This window comes from Balaenoptera physalus (genome assembly GCF_965194825.1).
Source record: "Balaenoptera physalus genome assembly, chromosome: 1".
In the NCBI taxonomy this organism is placed as follows: Eukaryota; Metazoa; Chordata; class Mammalia; order Artiodactyla; family Balaenopteridae; genus Balaenoptera; species Balaenoptera physalus.
In genome coordinates this window covers 61096777-61123247 of record NC_138882.1, presented here as the reverse complement: position 1 = coordinate 61123247, position 26471 = coordinate 61096777, and the positions used below count along the sequence as shown (strand labels likewise).

Here is a 26471-nt window from a genome sequence, read left to right as displayed (position 1 = left end):
AACATAAATTCATCAAAATTAAATATAAAATTCAGTTCCTTGCACTAGCCACATGTCAAGTGCTCAATAGCTACATGTGGCTGGCGGCTACCATACTGGGTGTTACAGATACAGAGCATGACTGTCGTTACAGAAAATTCTATTACCGCTGGAACAGAGGTTAAGTGACTAGTCTAGGGTCACACAGCCAGTTAAGCATAGAATCAAGGAGGGAAAATGGTGGGAAGGGGTACCCCTTGAGGTATTTTTATTTCTGATTGTTTCTGGGCAAGTTCCAGGATATTTTTTCTGTTTATTCATGTGTTCAAAATATTAAGTACCTACTGTGTGAGCTGGACACTGTTCTAGGGACATATTATTTTTTATTACCTTTTTTTTTTTTGGCTTTGTTAAATCTTGGTCATGAGTCAATTTATTTATTTATTTGTTTATTTTTAACATCTTTATTGGAGTATAATTGCTTTACAATGGTGTGTTAGTTTCTGCTTTATAACAAAGTGAATCAGTTATACATATACTTATGTCCCCATATCTCTTCCCTCTTGCATCTCCCTCCCTCCCACCCTCCTTATCCCACCCCTCTAGGTGGTCACAAAGCCCTGAGCTGATCTCCCTGTGCTATGTGGCTGCTTCCCACTAGCTATCTATTTTACATTTGGTAGTGTACATATGTCCATGCCACTCTCTCACTTTGTCCCAGCTTACCCTTCCCCCTCCCCGTATCCTCAAGTCCATTCTCTAGTAGGTCTGCATCTTTATTCCCGTCTTGCCCCTAGATTCTTCTGATCTTTTTTTTCTTTTTTTTAGATTCCATATATATGTGTTAGCATACAGTATTTATTTTTCTCTTTCTGATTTACTTCACTCTGTATGACAGTCTCTAGGTCCATCCACCTCACTACAAATAACTCAGTTTTGTTCCTTTTTATGGCTGAGTAATATTCCATTGTATATATGTGCCACATCTTCTTTATCCATTCATCTGTTGATGGACACTTAGGTTGCTTCCATGTCCTGGCTATTGTAAATAGAGCTGCAATGAACATTTTTGTACATGACTCTTTTTGAATTATGGTTTTCTCAGGGTATATGCCCAGTAGTGGGATTGCTGGGTCGTATGGTAGTTCTATTTTTAGTTTTTTAAGGAACCTCCACACTGTTCTCCATAGTGGCTGTATCAATTTACATTCCCACCAACAGTGCAAGAGGGTTTAGGGACATATTACTGAACAAAACTATCACTGCCCCCATGGAATTTACACTCCAGTGGGGGAAGACTGACAAAAGGTGTATATAATTTAAAAACAACGAATTATATGTTAGGAGATGTTAAATGTAATGGAAAAGACATTTAAAAATAATAAGACAGGGTAAGAGAGATTAGAAGTGGCAGAGGAAGAAGCAGGTGAGTTGCAATTTTAAATAGGGTGGTCTGGGTAGGCCTCATTAGGAAGGCGATATTTGAGTAAAACCTTGAAGACAGTGGTGGAGTTAGGTGTGTGGACATCAGAGCAGAGCAAAGAGCCAGTGCAAAGGCTTTAAGACAAAGGTGTATCCAGAGGAGGAGAAGGGGCCAGTGGGGCTTGGCTGGAGTAGAGTGAATCAGGGGCCATTAGTAGATGAAGTCACAGGTGGTGGGGGAAGGAGGTAGATCACATGGGGCTGTGTAAGGACTTTGAATGAGCTGGGAAGGCCTGGAGGATGTCCAGAAAAGGAGACACGCGCTCTGCCTGTTTGTGTGGAGGACAGGCTGTACGAGGGGAGGGAACAGAATCATTTCAGAGGCTACTGTATTAATCCAGGAAAAAGACAATGATAATTTGGACAAGTCATAGTTGGGATGGTGAGAAAGGTGGTCAGATTCTAGATATATATATTTGAAGATAGAACCAATAAAAGTTTCTGATGGATTGGATGAGGGGTTGTGAGAGAGAAGAGTAAAGGATGACCCCAAGATTTTTGGTCTGAGCAACTGGAGGGATGGAGTTTCCATCAGCTTCAAGACGAGTAGATTTGGAGTGTCTGAGGAGGTGGGATGGGAAGACTCAGAAATTCTATTCTTGCTCGCTTAATATGCCTAACAGACATTTAAATGGAGAAGTCAAGTGGGCAAATGAATGTGTGAATCTGGAGTTCAGGAGCAGTCTGGGCTGGAGATATAAATTTGAGGCATTGTCAGCATAGAGATGGCATTTAAAGCCATGATGCTAGATGAGATCACCAGACGAATGAGTAGATAAACCCTAAAGTGAGCCCTGGGGTGCTACAATCTTAAGAGGTTGGGGCTATGTGATGGTTAATTTTATGTGTCAACTTGGCTGGACCAAGGGGTGCCCAGATTAAACATTATTTCTAGATGCGTCTGTGAGGGTGTGTCTGGATGAGGTTAGCATTTGAATTGGTGGACTCAGTAAAGTAGGTCACCCTCCGCAGTAGGGGTGGGCATCATACAATCCATTTAGGGCCTGAAAAGAACAAAAAGGTGGAGGAAGGAGGAGTTCACCCATTTTGCTCCCTGCTGGCCTGTTTGAACTGGGACATGGGTCTTCTACCCTGCTCTGAGATTTATACCATTGGCTCCCCTAGTTTTCAGCCCTTTGAACTTGGACCAGCTTTCCTGGGTCTCCAGCTTGCAGGTGGCAGACAGTGGGACTTCTCCACAATTGCATGAGCCAATTCCTCAAAATAAATCTCTTTTTATATCTGAATCTGTATTTATACTTATATATCTCCTATTGGTTCTATTTCTCTGGAGAACCCTGACTAATACAGACTAAAAGGAAGAACCAGCAGAACCAACAAATAAAAACCAAGAAGGAGAAATCCATAATGGAGGAGGAGTTTAATGTCCTGGAAGCTAAGTGAAGAGTTTCCTTCTCCCTTCTGTTCCTCCTTCCGTCACCCTCTTCTTCCATCCTGAAGCCAGAAGCAGTAGCTGGCGGAGGGAAAGAAAAGGAAACGTGGGCAGGGCTGTGCAAGCAGGGTTGGCCTTACCTATGTGTGTGCTGTGACCACTCATCTCACCACCCAAAAGTGTCTCCTCATCTTCCACTTTTCATTCAACACCTGGCAGCTACATGTCCTTAGAAGGGTGAATGACTTCATGCACGCTGACTTCTGGGTTTTCTAGTTTTTAAGAATTTGCTACCAGTGGAGTAGAGTGGTAATACCCAGTTATGGGCTGAACTGTCTCCCCGCCACTTCATATGTTAAAGTCCTAACCCCCAGTACCTTAGAATGTGACTGTCTTTGGAGCTAGACCTTTAAAGAGGTATTTAAATTTAGGTAAAGAGGTAATTAAATTCCTTAGGTCTGCTTACCTGAGGTTATGGCTTATGAAATTCATACTTGTGACAGCAAATAAGAACCAAAATAGAGCTAGGGTGAGAGAGGGTAAGTTGGAGAAAAGATGAAAAGATTGTTCCAGAAGGACTAAAATCACCAGGAGATGGGCGTAGGAAGGTATGGATTCCACTGCTTGCCTGCTGTCATCGTGGGCAACACCTCAAAACCAGGCATAATCCTCTCAGTTACACACACACACACACACACACACACACAAAACTTTAGCAGCCTATAATCATACCTCCCAACCCAAAGGAATTATCTGATGGTTGGAATCTGTTCTCTTCTCTTCAGCAAAGTATCCCACAAAGTTCAAGGAGAGTATTGTGTAAGATTATTTTATTTCACGGGGCAAAGTTGCTGTAATATCCAACTGGATCCCACCTGAAGCATTAGAAGCCAACTATAGTAAACACATTTTATATATGTTCAGCGCTGCCACAATAGCTGTTCCTCCGCCTTTAGGAGTGCTGCTTGTTATTATAGCTCATGGTAACCAGGCAACATGCAAGAGCAGGCGATGCATGGAACAGGTTCCACGTGGGGAAACATGCTTTTACCAAACTATTCTCCAAACATATGTTATTTAGCCATTGAGGGCCATTTATTAAAAGCTTTGTGGTTTTCATGAAGCAACTACTACGCATTATAGCTTTTGCCTCAAATCACCAGAAAACTTAAACTATTTTGGTTAAATATCCCTTTAAAAGCTGACGGAAGAAAAGAATATCTATTATAACGTGGAACCATCTAAACCCCCAGCCTGTTATCCCCGCCCAGTTGGACATGGTGACCATGCACATTCTTCTGGGTTAATGCAAGCTTGGAAAGCCAGAAAAGCTGCACAGGCATGGGCTGGCTGGCTGGCTTTCCCCTCAGGAACCCTGAACATCATTTCCTTCTGACTTTTCTGCTAGCGCTTGGCGGCTTTTCACATCTGGGAGAGCTTGATGTCATAGGTGACCATGTTGAAGTTGTCCCAGGCAAAGAGCTTCTTCTCCAGGGGGTTGTAGTCGATCATGCTGCTGTATTTGTAGCGGTTCTTGAACGGGACCGTCAGGGCCTTGCTGCTACCGGTGCCGGTGTCGTATGCGAAGTTGACGGTAGCATCAGGCAGTGAATAGCTGCTGATGGTATACAAGGTGCTGCAGATGATGAAGGCGTTGGCGACCGACTGCTTACGGATGTTAGTCTCCCAGGTTTGTTCCAGCTCCAGATTCTCTGGGTTCAGCTTGGAGAGGACAATGGCGCCTTTGGCCGCCTCAGTGCTGTAGATGACCCAGAGGCCTGTCTCATCTACTGCCAGGTCGATGTCTGTGTAGCCACCCCAGGAATAGGGGAACTGCCCGTGGTAGCCGGCTCCAGGGATTTCCTTCTCAGCCTTCAGCGTCTCGGTGCGCAGCTCGTATCTGATCACCGTTCTGGACTCCTCGCCCTGGAAGTAGAGGCTGCCCTGGTACACCACGGCGCCTGTGCTTTCCAGAGGCCTGGGCAGCACATGCACCTTGGAAGGGTAGCCCCGCAGGAATTGGCTGATGAGGTCATACTCAAAAACCTGGCGGACGTCTGTGCCCACTGTGTCGATTCTCCACGTGGTCTCCTGGGTATAGGGGTAGGCGGCCTTGGGGTCTCTCATCCACACGCCGTACTTGCCCGTGAGTGTTTCAGCTGTTCTCAGAGTGACAGGTTCTCCTACCCAAATGAGTTCTCCACATCCTGGTGAATTAAAACAAACACCATGTAGCCACCATCTTTCCACAATGTGGAATCATGGCAGAGCCGGTAGAAGTGAGAACCCCAGAGACAGACCGTCTGGGTTTAAACCGGGCTTTGCCACGCATCACCTTATGTTGTCACTTATTGTGACTTTCAATAAGTTACTTTGCTCTCTAAGAGATTCAGTTTTCTGATTTGTAAGGGGAGATAAGAGTAGTGTTTTGGGTAGTAGAGCTGTGGTAAGTTTTAAATGTGATTATACATGTTAAGTGCTCGGTATAGAGTAAACGCCCAGAAAATATTCTGTGATCACTATGTGATATCAAAGTACAGTTGACCCTTGAACAACATGGTTTTGAACAGTATGGGTCCACTTATACGTGGATTTTTTTCAATAAATACTTCTACTCGGTATCGGTTGTAAAGATGAAGGCTGCACAGGTGGCTTCACACTGTATTTGTAATATTTGACTTAAGCTGGGCATCGTCTCGTGATGTTCATTGCATTACTCTTTATGACTTTCATGTCTGATTTATTTCATTATTATAAAAAATGAGACAATAATCAAGTCATTATAATAATCTCTATAAAACAAGTTTTTCAAGCCCTTCCCCAATGGACCACATACTGCAGCCATCGTTTTAATATAATAAAATCTGAATATGATTTTTTAAGTGAAGAGTTGGTTAAAAACTTAAATTTGATTGAATCACAGTAAACCTCTGTATTTTAATGGGCATCTCAATTTCCTTACAGAAAGTGGAAACGCTTTGTTGCCCATATGTCAGAGAATCATATTTTGAATATCTCAAAACTCTCCATCCTCATGCATGCCCTTCTGTACTAGCAATAAGTGTCAACAACATGGAGAGTCACTGTCTCTGAAAGACACAGTCTTTGTCTTAAAGTCAGGCTTTCAGGGAACACCTTTCAGAGGGTCAACTGTACTTTTCCTAAATACCCAAAATTCAGAAAAGATACCTTTAGTAACAGACACTATGCTGGGATGGTCCATGGTGTCTGTCTGGCCCCAAGATAAAGATATGAAGGATCTACTGAAAAAGTGTTGTTTTTCAGGTGCAATCAATTCTATATGACAACCAAGTGGGTGAAACAAACACATCTCTCATCTTCCCTCGGTGCCTCCCCGTCCCCTTCCCAAGTGTAGGTGATAAGATACAGAGCTTTGCTAGGGAAAGGCCGACTTCCTGCCAGTGTGCCCTGGAAAGGGAGCAGAAAGGGGGTTCTGTTCCTCTTCCCCTTTCCTGCCTCTGCTCCCAGGGAGGTTATTTGTCCACCCCCCCTCCCCCATAGTGGGCTGAGCAGCTCTGAATGCAGAGCTAGACACAGATAAAGACCACCTTGGTACAGAAGAGGAGAAATTTAACTCCATACCAGTGCCTCCCTCTTCACTCCTGGGATGACCAGATGGACTCTCCTTCAAGATTCGGGAAGCAGGAACCTCAGTTAACTCTGACTTCAATTCCTGAAAGTCCACGTTCTCCAAATTCCATTTAGAAACTATAGTAAAAGAAAGAGGCAAAACTGTACTGTGAGGAAAAAGGCCTAAGGATAGACTACGTTGAGAATGGGATTTAAATAGGCTTCCAAAGATATGAGGGTGTTTGAGATTTGTTTTAAGATAATAAATGGGGTTCAGGGAGGGGGAGGGACAATGAAACAAGACTGGGCTGAGCTGACAACTGTTGGAGCTGGGTGATGGATATGTTAGGGTTTGTATTATTCTCTCTACTTTTGTGAATGCTTGCAAAATTCCATAATAAAAAGCTCACAAATAATAAATTGCATAGCAATGTGCCTAGCACAGAAAAGAGTATTCAAAATAAAGTAAGCTTGTACGAAATTAAAATAATTCCCACTAGAAGGTCTGATTTATGAGTAGGTGAGGTGTGATGCAGGGATATTGAGAAAATTCTTAGCATTTTCTGGGATGCCAGAAATTCAACAATTAACAATTCTCTGCCTGACTTAGGTGTGTTTTTCTCCTGTCATAATGCAAATGTTCCCATAAGAAGTAACATATTAAGCTTTAACATGCTCAGCTGAAATATTCTGTCAGATCCCTTTCCAAGACCATTTTAGACAAGGAAGAGAGTGTGCAGGATTCCTACAGGAATTTGGGGGACAGTTTGAGCCAAGGAGAAGGGAAGAGGTGCAGATGACATTGGTTAGACGTTAAGTCATCACAGTGTATCGCACATTGCTACTTTGACTTAGGATTATGGCATACAGCAGCCCTTGAATACAAGGAAAAAGCACAGCCACAGGAGCAGCTGTTTTAAAAGGCAGGTTGGATTATGGTTCAGGTATGGTGAGGCCAACAGATCAGGAGACAATGGCCATTAAAAAGATAGCTCGTTATACTCACTGATCCCTAGAGGAGGGGGGACACCACCTCATAGAGGGCCACACGGTGAAGCACCAGGGTTCATCAGGAGGGAGGGGGAACATGGGTGAGAGCTTTATTTTGATTTCCAGGGGAAGGAATGAGTGAGGCAGGGTAAGCAGGTTTAGGATTGGCTACTTTGAATAATTTCTGCAGGCTCTGAAGGGTAGGAGCTGTCCCTAGTTGTCTGGTACCTGGCCCCCATTGATCAGGGCAGGGGAATAGTGGCCCTGAGTGTGAGACCCCGATGGAGGAGGGGGTGGGGTGTAGGCTCCGAATTGGTTCATTTGCGTATGAAAGGTGTGCTTACAGGTGAGTCATTTACTATCTTTAAGAATTGGCTAACCCTCAGAGGGGCAGTCCCTCCTGTTATCAGCAAGACCCAGGTGTCAAAGCATCAGAATAAAAAGATATGCTTAAAACATTGCCCTTTTCTCTTGCTGAATGTCTCAGGCAGTCTGACCTGGCCCCCAGCCCAGCAGAATAGCAGGGAGGGCAGTCAGGGCAATGCCTGAGGCTGGGGTCCCACACAGCCCAGAAAGTTAGGAAGACATTCTCTGTCTTTCATCACTTGTTAGCTTAACTCTTCTAAATTTACCTCTCAGGCAATGGAACTCTTAACCCTCCTGGATGTGCCACATTTCATCAATCTTAAGCCACACATTCTTTCACATTTTCACATGTCTGGAATCAAGGTACCCTCTTATAGTTGCTGGTATTCAGCTTAGATGAACTACAGTACTAGAAAAGGCTTCTCCCTGTAAGGAGGTAGAGAAAGCATCCAGCTAAGAAGCCCTAAGGCTTGGGCTGGGCCAGGGTGCTGGGGGGTGGCCTTCAGGTGTACCTCCTCCACCTCCGCTCCCTATCCCACAGTAGTCTCCACCCCTGCCTTTCATGCAGCTGTTCAGCTGGCCTCCAGGAGAGTGTGACTGCCCTGGAGGGGGTGCGTGCTCACACCCTGGGACGTTCCTCAGTCTAGACTGGGCCGGGTGACCAGTTATGAACTCTAAGCCAAAACGTGTAGCCAACTGAGGTCATCCTAGATATGCACTCCAAACTCCAGGGGTAACTGGGAGTACCCCTAGGGATGTGGAAGGTCTTCAGTGTCCGCAGCCTTGGGAAGCTGTTTATCCATCCTGTCAGCCAGCCCCTCTGGAGCACCTATTAAGTGTAAGACTAGATGCGGAGAAAAAAAGGCGAATAAGTTACAGTTGGTCCATGGTTCCCTTTAGGAATGGATAATCTGGCAAAGTCCTGTTGGCCAGGAAGTAACATGGGTTCATTCCAGGCTACTTTGGGAACCAGGATCGGTTGGACCATCCAAATGGTTGCTGGAAAGTCCTGGGAAGTTAATTTGGTGACTTGAATCTCCTTCTCCCTGTCTGAAGGGCTGTGGAGATGAGGAAACTCCTCTGTTCTTCCCTCTAAAGGTTGTCTTGACCTAGGAGGGTACCCAAGGCAGAGGCCGATCTACTAGGTCAGAGGTAGATTCCCTAGACCAGACCAGTCCGGGACCTGCATGGGCAGCGTGGGAGAGGAACGGGGTGCCCAAGGTCCCCTGTTCTTCTGTGCTGCCAGGAATAGGTAAGTGTGAGGAAGCCCCTTCCTTTACGAGGGGCTGACAGAGCTGTCTTCAACCGTCCCTGCCTCCTGAAGCCCAGGTCTCTGCCCTCTGTCTGCCTCTCCCAACCACTTGACTTGTCTCTTAGGCCTAAAACACAAGGAGAGGGCCCTGACTCCTGGCTGTCAGAAGCCAACCCCACCCACCCCCGCCTTGCCTACCCAACCTCTGACACTGAGCAGAGGCTCATGCAATGTGGCCGTTTCTCAAAGTCATGTCACTGAACGAGTTCCCTGAGGTGAGTTGTTTTCCTTTCCTTTGTACCTTTCCTTAGTTAGTTTCAGGGAACTAAGATGCCACATGCTGGTGTGGAAATGCCCTCTCGGGAATTCCCTGGTGGTCCAGTGGTTAAGACTCTGCACTTGCAATGCAGGGGGCCCAGGTTTGATCCCTGGTCGGGGAACTAAGATCCCCGCAAGCCACATGGTGCAGCCAAAAGAAAAAAGAAGAAAGAAAGGAAAATGCCCTCTTTAGCCACAGGGAATAAAAAAAAAAGTGAGGGGGAAACAAACCCAAACAGGCATTTTCCCAGGTAACTTCATTGAAGACATCTAAAGTACTGGCACTGAAATACTGAAAAACAGCTTCTTTGTGGAAAGAGATGATTAACAGGTATTTATGGCTCTTTCTACATTTCAAAGCAGTTTTATATAAATTATTTATGTGATCTGGTGCCTTCACAAGTTTTAGAGAAATAGAATAAAGCTTTAGAACTGCAGTCTGCCCCTAATTTAACTATTGCCACCACTTACTAAGTGCCTCCTATGAGCCAGGTCCTGTGCTAGGCTTTTGCTATCATTACCTCTATTCCACATAACAGTCCTAAGAGGCAACGTTATGATCTTCATTTTGCAGAAGAGGAAACCGAGGCTCAGAGAGGTTAAGTTACTTGCCCGAGGTCACACAGCTGGTAAGTGATGGGACTAGGACTTGAACCCACGTGTGCCACGGTCATGGCAGTTGTGAACCTTTCCACCCTGTGGTGGGGATGTGGGTCAGTTATAAATGTACTGCCCGTCAGTGCTGAATGCACCCTTCCATAGATGCTCTCTCAAAAAAAGAGACATTTCTCCTTTAAAGTGAGTATGATGTTAGGCTTTCTCAGTAGAGGGCGCTAGAGGGACAGAGTGGGGGGTGCCAGTCTCCTGCAGTGTCCCGCAGGGGCTGGGCTGGCAGCAGCAGTGTGAGGACATCTGGTGGAGCTCTGCCTCAGGCACTTGCCAAGGACGTGGTTCTTCTGTGAACTCGCAGCCTCAGCCTGGCCATAACGTTTCCACGACCCTCTCAACACCGCACCCAGAGTCCTTGCATGGGGACCCCCGTGCTCTGCAGACCTCTGCAAGCCCCTACGCTAGCTCTACAGGGCTCCTGCAGCCTTTCCCAGACTCAGGAGGTGTCCATTCCACCTCCAGCCTGGGCTAACCGGCCAGCGTCTCTGCTCTCTGATGGGCTCAACCCCACCTTTCTCAATGATGTCGGAACCCATTCCAAGTTTGTCCTTCCTCTGTACCCTCCCTCAGCCCTAGGGTGCCATGTGGGGCTTATTTTATCTCATAGTTGCTCTTTCATCAGTTAATTCTTTATATTGAACATCCCTGACTTAACCTGCTATGTGGTATCTGTCTCCTGCTTGAACTGAGACTGCTACCAGAGGCTCTACACTGCTCGGCACTTTAGGGGGTGACCCACTCCTGGAGCTGACTCAGATTCCAGTGGGTGGCTCATGCACACACAGCTCCCAGGCGGTTTACCCAGAGAGACGTCTTCCCGTCAGCTCTTCCTCCCCTACACGTGCCTGGCTGGTGCCCAGTTCCTTTCCTGGTCCCACCAAGGTCCTCAGGGCTCTAACCAGGGGGTCTTTCTCCCTGGCCCCCTAACCCCCAAACCCTTTGCAAGAACCACACCTCATGTGCTTTCTTTGGAGTAAACAAGAACCACAATAAAACATAAGGTCAGGGAATGGCTTCCGAATGACTCTAAGGCCAGTTCTCAGTTGGCAGGTGGGATGGTTGGATTGCAAATCTGCTGGGTGCTGCTTGGCTGTGTCGGCCAGGAACACCTGGCAACGGTCAGATTCCCAGAGTAGAGTCGCCTGGCGTGAGAAGCAAAGCCTGTGGGAGAGGATGCAGAGCCCAAAGGCAGGGAAGCCGTTGCGTGAAGGGGCCTGGCTGCGCCAGAAGTCATAGTTTCCTAATTCAGTCCTGCCATGTACCAGCTGTGTGACTTTGGGCAATTACTCAATTTCTCTGAGCCTCAGAATTCTTAGCTCAAACTATAAATGAAATGATCCTCAGTAAAAATGTAACAAAACTAAAATTTCTCTGGAATGTTTCAAAATCACTCAAATTTCATTCTGAACGTGGGAGAAAAACAAAAAGAGGTTATGAAAAGATTAAGGACTGTATTGTATCAGACAGCTAAAAATTTTTAGGGCTTTTGTTTGTTTCTATGAAAATTCAGTCCTTCTGCGGTTGAGAAGTTCATGTCTATTACAAAATTTTGGAAATATTTTCTTCATGCTCTGTCCTATTTATATACTTATATATAGATATATAAGCAAATGACATTGTAATGATTTTTGTAGTTATTTTCTATCACTGCCTGAAAAGTTAGGTCAGTATTATATACATGAAGAGGATGAAGAAAAAGAAGGGTGCCAACATAATCACAGGTTGTCATGAATACTCTAGAAGGTGAAGATTAGCTAGCAGACTACTGTCCTGGGTGCTGCTCCAACATATACTGAATCAATGCGTGTTACAGAAACGGTATGTACACATCGACATTTTGATCTATAAATGACTTTTTTCTTTTTTTTTGGCTGCACTGGGTCTTCGTTGCTGTGCGCGGGCTTTCTCTAGTTGTGGTGAGCGGGGGCTACTCTTCATTGCGGTGCACAGGCTTCTCATTGCGGTGGCTTCTCTTGTTGCGGAGCACGGGCTCTAGGCGCGCAGGCTTCAGTAGTTGCAGCACGCGGGCTCAGTAGTTACAGCACGCGGGCTCAGTAGTTGCAGCACGTCGGCCCCAGAGTGCACAGGCTTCAGTAGTTGCAGTGCATGGGCCCAGTAGTTGCGGCGTGCAGGCTCTAGAGCACGCGTGCTTCAGTAGTTGTGGCGCACAGGCTTAGTTGCTCCACAGCATGTGGGATCTTCCCAGACCAGGGATTGAACCCCTGTCTCCTGCATTGGCAGATGGATTCTTTTTTTTTTTTTTAAATTTTAATTTTATTTATTTATTTTATTTATGGCTGTGTTGGGTCTTCGTTTCTGTGCGAGGGCTTTCTCCAGCTGTGGCAAGCGGGGGCCACTCTTCATCGCGGTGCACGGGCCTCTCACTATTGCGGCCTCTCTCGTTGCGGAGCACAGGCTCCAGACGCGCAGGCTCAGTAATTGTGGCTCACGGGCCCAGTTGCTCCGCGGCATGTGGGATCTTCCCAGACCAGGGCTCGAACCCGTGTCCCCTGCACTGGCACGCAGACTCTCAACCACTGCGCCACCAGGGAAGCCCGGCAGATGGATTCTTGACCACCGTGCCACCAGGGAAGTCCCTATAAATGACATTTTTAAACAACAGTGGAGCTCAAGCAAAAGAAGCCCTTCGTAGCTGTAATCCATTTACTGGGTGGTCACTCTGTGCCAGGCACTGTGCTGGATGCTTTCCTGCGTTACTTCTAATTGGGGGGATTATTCTCCCCATCCTATGGGTGAGGAAGTGAAATCTGCAGCACTTGTGTTGAGCAACTCTGGTGCCCCTCCCTGCATATCTTGCCCACCTTTTTCTAGCCATTGCTCTGTCAGCCTCTGCAAGAACCAGCCTGGTGCTCACATCTGTGGATCAGGGAAGTGTGATATACCCCATGGGATGATCCTTGGCCAACAGAGTATCGAATCTGGGAAGGAATGCTCCCTTTCTCTGTTGCATTCTACACAGCTTCTCAGAAGTCTTGGTGGGGTACAGCCTTTGCTGCCCACCATGGGGACCAGTTGGAGAAGGGCCCTCCCCCACTGCCCCATGCTGGTTCTCTTTCCTTCCCTGTCACACTCTCCCCTATCCCCGATTCTCCTCCCTGGGATTGTGGCCCATACAAACACTGCACACAAGCCCTCATCCCAGGTTCTGTTCTCTGAGAGTCCAAAGCAGGCGAGAAATAAACGGGAAGGTGGAATTTCTCTTGTGACTTATAAGCAACTCTAGTTTCTCTTTTGGTAATCTGTATTTTCTATTTATTTAAAAGATTTAAAAGATTATTTAAAAGATTTCTAGACATTTCACTACAGAATTATTACTACAACATTTTATATGCATATATTATTTCAACTCACACACACATACACGTATAAACAAGTGACTTCCGTGATTCTAAGGACATTTTTTTTCTATGTAATAGTTACACAATAAAGAAGATGGTGGTGACAATTCGAATTACAGGTGGAGTCAGGAAAAGTCCACCTCCTCAGGCCTTTCCTCTGCCAACTTGGCCTCACTAAGCCCTCAGTCCCACACCCTCCATCTCTCAGTTATTGCCTCTCCTGCCTAAAGTACACCCACACCTGAATCCCAGCCGCACCAAACACCCCTTTACTCTCAAATCGAGGACCGTGAAGCACATCTTTTGTTCCAAGTGTTCTTTCCCTGACATTTAAATGTAACTTTTCTGTCTTTCATCTTTAGGTTCTATAAACCAGAGGTCACGTCAGGGTCCTGAAGAGCCACTGAACCTCGGGGGAGGGGCCTGAATTCTAGTCCCGGCTCTGCCAGTACAGGGCTGGTGACCGGGAACCTCTGAGCAACCTCTCTGGGCCTAAGTTCCACACCTGCACAAATGAGCCAGAGGCATCAGATGCTCTCGAGGCCCCCTTTCCAGCTATACATTCTTGTACTAATGTAATTTCCTGCTCACGAAAAACCCACTGCTAGGAAAGAGCTTCCAAGTCTGTAGTTCACTATAATGGGCTGTTGTCTTTATTTCACAAGTAGAGTAGCTGGAAAAGACAAAAAGAAGTATAAAATCAGGGCTTCCCTGGTGGCACAGTGATTAAGAATCTGCCTTCCAATGCAGGGGACACGGGTTCAAGCCCTGATCCGGGAAGATCCCACATGCCGCAGAGCAACTTAGCCCGTGTGCCACAACTACTGAGCCTGCGCTCTAGAGCCCATGAGCCACAACTACTGATCCCGCGTGCCACAACTACTGAAGCCCGCGTGCCTAGAGCCTGTGCTCCACAACAAGAGAAGCCACCGCAATGAGAAGCCCGCACACTGCAATGAAGATACAATGCAGCCAAAAATAAATAAATAAAACAAATAAATTAAAATATATATATATATATAAAATCAGAGAACACGTTGAATAAATTCCCAAAGACTTGTTAAATGACCACAAGACAATAAAAAAAAATGTTTCCTCTATTTTTTCTCTCACACACACACACACACACACACACACACACACACACACACTCTCTGTCTCTCTCTCTCTCTGTGTCTCTCTCTCATGGGTTTTGTTCATTCAGTTAACAGTCTGAAAAACGTAATGCCTCATAACACTTCTATTAATAATGATTCATTTGTGCTCAAAGACTCAAGTTCAACAAGTCTCAGCACCATCACTGATCAGCTGTTCAACCTGGGGTCCCTTGGCATCTTGTGACCTTACTTCCCTTCACTGTAAAATTTAGAATTGGATCTCTTCCACCTCTATCAATACAGGATTTTAAAAAATCCTTTATACCTTAGAGTCATTTCATTTGAACCCTACAAAAATCGTTATTCATAACAGGAATTTTCATTGCCACGTTATGGATGAGAAACCAAGGTGCAGAGACTAAACGACTTGCCCAAGGTCACACCCAGGCATGGACCCTTGGGTTTTCTGGTCTCACATCTGTGCAGATTTTGCCTTTCATGCAGAGAGCCTCTTTAGAAGATAATTTCCCTTCATTTTATTTTGAAGATTTTCAAAGCTTTTGAAAAGTTGACAGAACAATACAATAAATCCCCCACGTGTCGTTCACTTAGATTCACCAACTGCTAATATTTTGTCACATTTGTATCATTTTTCTTTCTCTCACTCTTTATATATTCACAGTCTTTGCAAATCATTTGAAAGTAAACTGTGCACATTCTGATGCCTCATCCCTAAGTGCTTGAGCATGTATCTCCTTAGAACACGGATATTCTTCATAACCACAATACCATATCTCACCCAAGAAACTGAACACGAACCCAATAACACAACCTGATAAGCAGTCTATATTCAAATTTCCTCAAGGATCCCAAACCTGTCCCTCGTAGTTTTGTTCCCCTGGATGCAGGGGCCACTCCAGCATCATGTACTGCCTTTGGTCACTACATCTCTACAGTCTCCTTTAATCGAAAACAAGGCCCCCACCCCCAACTCCCTTTATTTTTCTTTCTTGATGTTGACATCTTTGAAGGGCCCAGACTAATTGTCCCCTAACTGGATTTGCTTGCTTGTTCCCTCATGATTGGAAAACTTTTTAAACAGTGAATATTTGGGAGCAGAGTTTCACGAAAAGTGACACAAATACTGTTTTCCCAACTACTGGGAAGAGTGTCCCTCCTCCCCCAGTGTACACTCATGGACTCACCTGGCAGGGACCAGGATGAACAGAATGACATCTCAGGTAGCAAAAGCCACTTCAAAGTGACTTAAAAGCAGAGGTTCTCAGATTGGACCAAGAGCAGGAAAATTTCCAAAACAACCTATTGAGGGAACCCACACTGGGTTGCTGCCTCTTTATTTTGCCAAGGAAGGACACTTAAAAAAAAAAAACCCTACCACCTATCATCATTTCATAAATCTATTGTCATTTCATAAACAGAGGTCATTTTAACAACAAAAGGTAAGCGTCAACAATCTCTGAACAAAGATTCACAAAAGGACAGTTTTCTAAAAAGGATAGTTGGCAACTTTCTACTGATCCTATATATTTGTATCTCACCTGGTCCTTATATTTCTCATTTTGCTATGGATTGTGAAAACTGTCATGGGTAGGCACAAGAACTCAGAACCGGGCCTTCCCTGGTGGCGCAGTGGTTAAGAATCCGCCTGCCAATGCAGGGGACACGGGTTCGAGCCCTGGTCCGGGAAGATCCCACACGCCGCAGAGCAACTAAGCCCACGAGCCACAACTACTCAGCCTGAGCTCTACAGCCCGCGAGCCACAACTACTGAAGCCCTTGTGCCACAACTACTGAAGCCTGCGCACCTAGAGCCCGTGCTCCGCAACAAGAGAAGCCACTGCAATGAGAAGCCTGCCCACCGCAACTAGAGAAGAACCCGCACACAGCAACAAAAACCCAACGCAGCCAAAAAATTAAAAATTTTAAAAAAAGATCTCAGAACCACGAACCTCAACAGAACTCTCGGGACCTAACTCACTAGCAACATGTGAAAGTGATTGCTTTGCCCTCCTTAATTTGTCTGACTCACGCTAGATGCGTGGTCTCCAGGAGAAAGGAGAGGGCAGGAAGGACAGGCCTGGCCACCTGTAACAGGTTTCCGTGAACCGTGCCACCTTCACCCCACGGTGTTACCTTCCTTGGAGCCTGGTGGCACGTCCTCAGAGGTGCTGCGGGCTGGGGGACACTGGCCCCTCCTCAGGCGTGCTACCTCCTTGCTACTGCTTTCCAACCTCCTGGCCAGATCCCCGTTCTCTGCCTGCAGTCGTCTCTTCTCCTCCTCCAGAGCTGACTTGTCACGGACGAGGTCTCTGTAGGCTAACTCCAGCTCCCTCTGCAGCCCCTCCTGGGTGTCCCAGGGCGCGGCAGCCTGGCCCGAGGTCAGGCGGCGGAGGAGGGCCTCCAGGGAGCTGAGCCGGGCTTCGGTGGACTCCAGGGCCGCGCGCTGTTCACTGCTGTCCCTCTGCAGGTCCTGGATGGCTGACATGGCCTGGCCCTGCTCGGGGCAGCTAGACTCATTGGGGCTGGCCACGCTGAAGGTGTACTGGCATCGGCCACTCCGGTCGTTGGCCTTCCGGAACTGGGCTGTCCTGGCACCCACACCCCATACCAGACAGGCCAGCAGCAGCAGCTGGACGGCTGGCATCTCGGGCCTGCAGTGGCAGCAAGGTGCACAGAAGCCCTCAGAGCAGCGGCTGCACGAGGCTCCCTCTGGAACTCTCCCCTGCGCTGAGAGGTGTCTGGCTGGGTGGCCCGGCTGATTCCTGCCCTGGCTGCACAGAGGTTTATATATACTGGGGGAGGCAGCCCTGCGTGGGGGGAGGATGATGTGGCCACGTGAGGCTGGGTGAGGCTGTTCACAAGGGGGGGCTGTTTTCACACTGCCAGCAAGAGTCAGAAAATGATCTTCCAGAAGTCTGTTTTGAATTTCTTTTAAAAAAGAATGTCCCACTTTATGCACCCCACATCCCCATAACAGTCTCTATATCCCCACCCTGTTTTCCCACATACACTCACACATACCCACCTCATCCAGCATGACTACTCGTGTGGCAATTTCAACAAGGATTTATTTCTAGTTCCTATTTCCATTACTCTGCAAACTTTATTGAGAACCTGCTCTGTGTCAGGCACTGTTCTAGAAAACGGGGATACAGCCATACCTAAGACACAGTCCCTTTGTCCCTGTAGCAGTGACAGAGATGAATAACAGCCAGGTGGGATACAAGGGCAGCATGCCGCCAGGCTTAAGGGAGCAGCAATGCTTTAAAAGCAGTCGGAAGCAGAATTCTTCCCCCGCCCCTCCCTTTAAAACAAATGTGGGTGTATCTTTGGGAGGACGCTCTGATTCTAGTCTTGCATCTCAGGCACCAATGTCAGTGCTAGCCTCTAGACCAGTTCTCACCACGTGTGTGCACGTGCATGCAAATGCCATTGATCTCACTGATGAAATCTGTGGAAGCCTCCTCAGGAAGATGTTTTTAAATGTATAAGATATATAGGATTGCCAAGAAAACATATGTTGAAATACTACTATCAAAAAAAATTTTTAATTGAAATATACATGTCCTTTTTATTAACGTCTTAAAAACAAGGTCTAGCAGGGGGGTATCTAATTTCAAAGTAGTTTTGCCCGTAAATACTATTGCATGCTAATTGCAACAACTGTAATGAAATGTAAAATGTCTGTGATCTCTATTGGTGGTGACAAACTCACAGGTACTGCTAACACAACTTTGGATTTATGGCTAGATCCATACGGAAGGAAGTGTTAAACCCAAATTTTACTTCAAAAGTGGTAAAAATAAAGATGTAATTTTTTTCCATCCAAATTCATGAGCTTTCTGGACCCTAGGTTAATAATCCCTGCTTTATATTAATAAATCTAAAGAGGAAAAAAAACCCCAGCAAATATGCCAAGAAGAGGTCCACGCAAATCAGAACGTGTGCAGCAGCCTCATAGATAACTTTTAAAATAACATTTGCATTTAAGCAATTGATGTTGTCTGATACCAATAACATCTTCAGTATTTTTGAAGTAAATATAATATTTCAGATGTGCCCTGGCAGACTCTGCTCGAGATTGAGAAAATACATTTTGCTCTAAAGATTCTATTCTTATTTGATTGGTTCTAAAGTTAGACTTGCACTTGAGACACTTACAAGTGGGTGTCTGTTTACTGCTGACTAAAGGGTACTATTCTCAGTTCCTGAATCAGATAATAAACATTACCAAAATGATTTTTTAAAATATCTTATAGTCAGCAAGAACCGATTCAAATCTGTTTGGCTTTACTCTTAGGAATGTTCTCTTTCTGTTAAAAGGACTAAGATCGTTCCTGGGCTGCCGACTCCATGGAGGAAAAGAGTTCTGGATAAAGAGAAATGTAAGTAATTTTACTGCCTTCAGTTTGCTCAGGATAACTCTGTTTGTAAAGGAAGAACACAGGACTAGAAATCAGGTTTTCTGACTTCCCTTGAATTGATTTCCTTTTTGTGATACAGCACTGCCTCGGATAATCCAGGAGCACACAATCTGTATTTCCCGGGGCTTTTCCAGTCAGTTCCCAATGCCCTTTAGTGAATTTTTGTCTTTTTTCACCCACACTTTATCCCTCTCTTTTGCTTTATCTCCCCTAAGCTGCAGGCCAGTCACTGTTGAGCTGTGTGGGTGCCAGTCAGGGGTGAAGAGTTTAACAATCCCTGGCATTTTTGCTTGGACCAACCCAGTTTTTGATTGCCAGGCAAAAGCAATCATTCTCAACGTTCTTCATGGTTCCTGGCAAATGCCACTGTGCTTAGGGAAAGAAATGTGGCTGTTGGGTTCATTGACCTTTTCTCTATCACTGTGGTTCACTGTCCCGTCTTCCCCCTGGAGCCGGATATGATAAGGACTGACCAGGCCCTCACATTCTGCCTTCCTCCCCTGACCCGCCATCACGACCCCTACTGCACCTCACTGCCAGAGCTCTGTCTGCTGCCCATCTCCCTCTCAAAGTCCTCATGGAACACTCGAGCCACCAGGGCACTTACAGATGAGAAAGGAGAGGGACTTGCCCAAGGTCACACAGCCAATGAGTGGCAGAACCGGAAAGAAAACTGAGGTCTCCAGATTCCAAGGTTTTCCATCTTCTCGCCTAAGCCTAATCCACCCAAGGGCCCACTAATTGCCCAGAACACATGAAAGACTCTAGTCACTTATTCAAGGAATCACCGCTCTAGGAAATGAGCTAGGTTCCTATATTCCCACTAAATTAAGGCCTTCAGTGAAACAAACCCATGCATACCCTTGAGGTTTCACAGCTGATTTCACAAAACTGCATCCTTTCATGAAATAGAGTTATTTTCCTAAAAGCAGAGAAAAGGGCTCACTAGAAGACACAGGAAACTTTCCAGCCCCGCGAACAGCAATAAACATCTGGTCGGCTTCCTCCTGCCCTTTTCACCCTTCTGCCTTTCACCACCCTCTCCGCGCCAGCGCCCGACTCCCCGCAGTCTCCACCTCCTGGAGCCCTGGACGTGGAGACCCCTTTCCCTCTGACGAAACCCTGTTCACTCCAGATTCGCCGTTAGACTGTGTGTTCCAGTTGCATTTCCTTTCCGGAGCCTGGAGCCAGGGAGTCTCCAGCTCAGAGGCCGGAAAGGCGTGTGTCTGGCCATCCACAGAGCTAGGTTTGTGGCCGGAGCAGGCACGGAAGGTGCTGGCCTGGGGCCTCCGTGCAAGATGGGGGCAGCAGGGGGCACAAGGGAGCGGCATGCTTAAGGAGCGTCCGTTACATAATTCTTTTCGAGGTTGTGTTTATTTCCGTTCTTTTAGCCTGGGGTTTAAGCTGGTTGGCTCCTGGTTTTCTTCTGCAGTTCTTCCACGAGAAACTGGAACCTTCGTGAGGGTAGAGCTGGGACCACTTGGCTCACCATCTTGTCCCCAGGGTCGGGCAGATATAAGCGCTCAACACATTTTCAGTGGATTCGTGGATGGGTACATAATTCAAGCAGAAATAGAACACCAAAGAGCCCTCAGGCATGAGAGTAAAGCCATGGATGGTCCCATCTTCTGGGCTGCTCAGGACCCTCTGGGCGCCACCCTGGGGTCCGCCAGCAGGGCTCTCCCAGCTGGAGAGGAAGCCTTTGCTGGGGGCACACTCCTCTCCCCCAAACGCACACACATAGCCTCAACTGGGATTATTTTATGTATGCCTTTATTTCACTACGGATAAGGAGGCTTACTACAAAACCTCCTTGTTTACCATTAAAATGGTAACTTACTACCATGAAAATGAGGACCAGGGAAGGGACTGATGAGACGCAGTCTTAACCGGGGAGCTCAAGGCACCATTCTCCACCCCGCAGCTTTCCTCTGTTTCCCGGGTGGTTCATCATTGAGGTGATTCATTATTGAGCACCTACTGTGTGCTAAGGGCTGTGGCGCACACAGGAATATGTAGGAGGTGGACCCCATCCTCAAGACTCTCTCAGGCTGTAACGCTGGGTGAGGCTGGTGGAGTAACCTAAGTGCTGGAGAAGCCTAGGGGAGGTGGGTGTCCCTCGTGAACGGGGGTGCTTCACAGGGGAGATGCATCTGTAAAGGGACCTAAAGAGATGACATGTTAACAATTGCTCAGGCCCTCGGGTTGTGACTGGTTATAGGTCTGCCTTGGGTTCTTTCAGTGTACCTTGTGTCTAATGACAAGGCACGCGGAATCACTTTCAGATTAAACATGTCTATTTCCTCTCTGGCTGCCTCCCACCACCCTTTGACCCAAAGCAGGAAGCCAGGGGGGGTGGGATCTTAAGCCATTGAGCCCTGCACATTCTCTTCCATCCAGCGCTTGTCCAGGGGTTGTCCGGTGCTGTCCGGATGGGAGTTGGTCCTGGGCACTGGGGCATCCTCTCCCTATTGGGAGAGAGAGAGACTTACAAGGGCAGGACCCAGGAGCTGCAGCTACAAAGTATAGCCCAGGAGCTTGTCCCTGCCTGGAGAGGAAGGCTTTTATGAGGCCTGAATGTATATAGGGACAGCCCTCGTGGCAGTTCTGAGAGCTCCAAATGTCATGCTAGCATCTAGATAGTGTCAAACCACACTTAAATTATCACAATAACATTGTTGGCAATTTTCATCCTACAGATTCTACCACTAGTGCCATGAACATCCCATGAAGCCTTATTACATGGCATGTTAAGCTGGTTTTCTTCCAGCTGTTAATGGGTAGGATTTCTATAGGGGATTGGGGTATGGGATATGGAGATATGAAAGGAAGGACAGAAAGAAAAAGTGAGACACTTTCGAAAGACCAAAAATAGCCCAGTTTGAAAAAGAGCATCAGGCCTGTGTTACAAGGGCTGTGATAGATCAGGGTAGAAGAACTAGGCTTGGGAAGACAGTGATTTCTAATGATTTCTAACCAATCAGAAGCTGGATACAGTATTCTTGTATGCCTGACTTTACAAAATTGTTAGCCTTGTCTAAATTAATTATATGCCACATATTTGTATTTATTTTTTATTTAGAATAATTAAAATTAGTTCTCTTTTGAGAGTTTCTTGAGATTTCTTAAGAAAACTGGACTTTTAAAAAAGATTTAGGGTCCCTGCCATCAGACCTTGCTGGTTTGAATACACTCAGTGTTCTAGGTGTCTATAAACAGTCTTTTGTTTTACTCTCTGCTCTTTTATCTTTCCCTTGAAAGCCTGACTTAACCCAGTCAATTGTTTGTGTCTCCTGATACAGGGAGATGTTATGACCATGTTTAACTACCTCATCATCTTCTGTTATGAAAACCTACCCCGTCCCCATTAGCTTCCTGCATTTGGAGAATTTTGTTGTCCTTTTCTTGCCCTACATTCCTCAGCTCGCCTCCGCGCAGTGATACTGTCTGTTTTTGTTTTGTTTTGTTTTTTAAATAAGGATCCACTTTGGGATCTGATCAGATCATGCTTTTTATGTTTTTCCCATTTTTCCTTCAAGTTTCCATGGAAGTTCCTTCCTAAGGAACAGGTACTTAATTATCAATTTGGAAATGTCTTTTTCTGAGCTGTTTTCCTTACTCATTGACTATCGATTCTCATCATTTTTTTTTTCCTGAAGTTAAAAACAAGGGGAAACTTCATTTTCCATTATTATTTGCTCTCCTGGAATTTTCACATGGACAAGTCTCATAATGGGTCGTGTTTGGTTTCTTAGCTCCGCCTTAATGGACTTACCTTATGGAATCTCATTCTTCCTGAAGGTCAGCTTCTGTCAGGAGGAGCATCAGACACTAAAAACAAGAGCAGGTATAGCCTGAGCACTTCCCTGGAGCTGACACTCCTTGTTCAATTCTTTATCACTCAGCCAAAGACATATACCTGAATAAGGGCCGAAAAGTTTACAGGACACTTTCACATACCTCGTTTTATTTAACCTCTCACAATAACCCTGAGGTAAGCTGGGCAGAGTTCATAATTCCTCTTTTACAAATGAAGACACTGTGGATCAGAGTTAAACTGTGGATTAACTGATTCAGTCAAGATCATAGAGCTGGTAAATGGGACTAGGACCTGAACACTAGCCTTCCCACTCCATCCAATTTCTAAATTTAATGGTGCTGCGGGGAAGACCTCAAGAATGAACTTTACAAACGCTCTTCAGATGTTTCCCCTCTACCCATTCTATTGACTGGCAACTTGAAGACTAGATTTGCCCAAACATATACGGGGACATCTGCTTTGGGTTCACTCCATAGAGTGGGATTGTGTGTCCTACACTGCGTAGGCCAGAGCGGAAGCATGAGCAGCTGGTCTGTGGCCTGCGATGTTCCCGGGGAGTGCCGGACTAACCCTGAGGGCAATCCAAGACTCCTCCAGAGGCTGCGTGAGGGCTGAGGGTATAACTCTTCCTTAGGTTGAGCACAGAAGTTCTCCTGTTTTAGTTTCAAGGTACAGATTCCCATTCAAGTTTCCTCAAGGAGAAAAGAAAAAAGAAAAGGGTGTGTGTGAGGGGAGTGGTGGGTAGGAAAGCAGAATATGAGAAGTGTTCTCCTAAACTGAAACTGAAACTGACCTTTTGAAAAATGACCAGGTGAACTATTTTCCCTGCTTCTCAAGAGCTGCGAAATCTTACTCATGGTGGCTCTGCTTCTCAATGTGTCAGCTCTGTTCTCTACTTTACCTGTATCTTCCTGCTGACTTCAGCTTTCATCTGGTCCCCCATGGTCAGCCCAGGCCTGAGCCTACCTCCTAGCACATGGCCTTTCAGCTCTGCTTACTGACTCAGTCTGTTTCCCAGGCCACGTTCTTTATTTATTTATTTATTCATTTATAATTAATTAATTTATTTCTGGCTGCATTGGGTCTTCGTTGCTGCGCGCGGGCTTTCTCTAGTTGTGGCGAGCGAGGGCTTCTCTTGTTGCGGAGCGCGGGCTCTAGGTGCCCGGGCTTCAGTAGTTGTGGCATGCAGGCTCAGTAGTTGTGGTGCTCGGGCTCTAGAGCACAGGCTCAGTAGTTGTGGCCCACGGGCTTAGTTGCTCCGTGGCATGTGGGATCTTCCCTGACCAGGACTCGAACCCGTGTCCCCTGCATTGGCAGGCGGATTCTTAACCACTGTGCCACCAGGAAAGTCCCCCAGACCATGTTCTTGAGAGATTTGATTGGCTGAGCTCATTCATTCAAGCCGACCACACCAGTTGGACGTTATCCAGTAGCCCATCGAAGTTCTGCCCTTGGGACAGAAACTCAACTTCAATCCATTTAATTATGTGTTTTTTCTTTTTTTTTTTTTTTTTTTGCGGGGGCGTGGGGATCAGGGGACTATTTAGAATAGAAAAGCCAGGGAGGGGGAAGGGTAAGCTGGGTCGAAATGAGAGAGTGGCATGGACTTACATATACTACCAAATGTAAAATAGATAGCTAGTGGGAAGCAGCCGCATAGCGCAGGGAGATCAGCTCCGTGCTTTGTGACCACCTAGAGGGGTGGGATAAGGAGGGTGGGAGGGAGACGCAAGAGGGAGGAGATATGGGGATATATGTATATGTATAGCTGATTCACTTTGTTATAAAGCAGAAACTAACACACCGTTGTAATGCAATTATACTCCAATAAAGATGTTAAAAAAAAAAAAAAGAAAAGCCTACTGGCAAAAAAAGATTCCCTTAGAAGGAGATGTGAGATGGTGAGAGATAGCTAGCAACTCTAGTTCAGTGTCCCCAAAGTAATATCTTCCTCACCGTGTTTAGGCAATATTTATTACCATGGAAGGAAACATGGTGAGACATTCATCTAATAAATATTCTAGGAACTTCTAGTCCTGTGTGCGCAGGACTGTGCTAGGCATGGGACAGATATTTCAAAGTTAGGGGTTAAGGGGAAAACAGAGACAACTTCCTGATGACTTAGACTTCCCTTCTCACCCACATGGAGGGAAAAAAAACTGGGTACACAATAGCCAATAGTAACAGCATAGGTAACATAAACTTTTATGGGTTTTGGGGTCTCTACTTATCATTTACATTTTTCTGTAGGAAAATGCTGAGTTCTCATGGCTTGCATCAAAGAAGAAAAACATGCTTCTTTTTTCTTTTCTTTTCTTTTCTTTTATTTATTTATTTATTTTTAAAATTTATTTATTTATTTATTTATGGCTGTGTTGGGTCTTCGTTTCTGTGTGAGGGCTTTCTCCAGTTGCGGCAAGCGGGGGCCACTCTTCATCGCGATGCGTGGGCCTCTCACTATCGCGGCCTCTCTTGTTGCGGAGCACAGGCTCCAGACGCGCAGGCTCAGTAGGTGTGGCTCACGGGCCCAGCTGCTCCGTGGCATGTGGGATCTTCCCAGACCAGGGCTCGAACCCGTGTCCCCTGCATTGGCAGGCAGATTCTCAACCACTGCGCCGTCAGGGAAGCCCTTTTATTTTATTTTTAATTTTTATTTTATTGAAGTATAGTCGATTTATAATGTATTAGTTTCAGGTGCACAGCACAGTGATTCAGTTTTTTTATATATATAAAGCTATGTATATATGGCTTCTCATACGCTAAAAGTTTATAAATTATTGATGGAGCACAATCCACTTGTGATCTTTGGGGTGGAGTCAAGGTGGTTCTTGATCTACTGTTAATTAAATAAATGGTCAGTACTCAGTGGAGGGGTGATGAGAGTCGCAGAGAGCCCCATGCCACAAGAGCAATACAATGGACTGAGCTTGGTGTGTAAAAACACATGAGCAGGGGGCTTCCCTGGTGGCAGCAGTGGTTAAGAATCTGCCTGCCAATGCAAGGGACACGGGTTCGAGCCCTGGTCTGGGAAGATCCCACATGCCGCGGGGCAACTAAGCCCGTGCGCCACAACTACTGAGCCTGTGCTCTAGAGCCCGCAAGCCACAACTACTGAGCCTGTGCTCTAAAGCCCATAAGCCACAACTACTGAAGCCCGCGCACCTACAGCCCATGCTCTGCAACAAGAGAAGCCACCGCAACGAGAAGCCCGCGCACCGCAATGAAGAGTAGCCCCCGCTCGCCACAACTAGAGAAAGTCTGTGCGCAGCAGCGAAGACCCAACGCAGCCAAAAATAAAAAAATAATAATAATAAATCAATAAATTAAAAAAAAACACATGAGCAAAAACTGTGGGCTTTTGAGAACATTTATAAATAGATAAAATATTGCCTTATTTCTCTGAATAGTACCTCTGTATGTAAACATATTTTTACATTTACCAACTCATTTTTGTTTTGAACCTTATGACCATCCTGAGAGATAAGTGCCATTAACCCCATCTTACAAAGGAGGAAACTGTGGAAATTGACTTGTCAATCCATGAGTGGGTTACAGAGTCTAACACCACCCTCCCCCCCCCCGGCACCATGGCATCTCCCATATTCTCCCATGCTTCTACTCACCCCTTGTTCCAGCTCACGGAAATCATATAAAAGTTAAACAATTTTAGCCCTAATCTATATTAAATTTATACTGATTTTTTTCCTGGC

General features: G+C 46.0%; 1 protein-coding gene and 1 long non-coding RNA gene across 2 annotated transcripts in view; one reads left to right on the top strand and one right to left on the bottom strand.

Moving 5' to 3' along the window:
• Positions 1-3667: 3667 nt before the first annotated feature.
• MYOC (myocilin) lies at positions 3668-17266 on the bottom strand. Its single transcript, XM_082438377.1, has 3 exons — positions 16651-17266; positions 6458-6583; positions 3668-5061 (listed from the first exon to the last, which is right to left on the bottom strand). The coding sequence occupies exons 1-3, from the start codon at positions 17159-17161 to the stop codon at positions 4277-4279; spliced, it is 1422 nt and encodes a 473-aa protein (XP_082294503.1). The 5' UTR covers positions 17162-17266; the 3' UTR covers positions 3668-4276.
• Positions 17267-17402: 136 nt separating this feature from the next.
• LOC309649590 overlaps positions 17403-26471 on the top strand; it is a 42786-nt gene continuing 33717 nt past the window's right edge. The window contains exon 1 of the long non-coding RNA XR_014257217.1: positions 17403-18902. This is a non-coding gene — a long non-coding RNA (uncharacterized lncRNA). The remainder of the gene's footprint in view (positions 18903-26471) is intronic.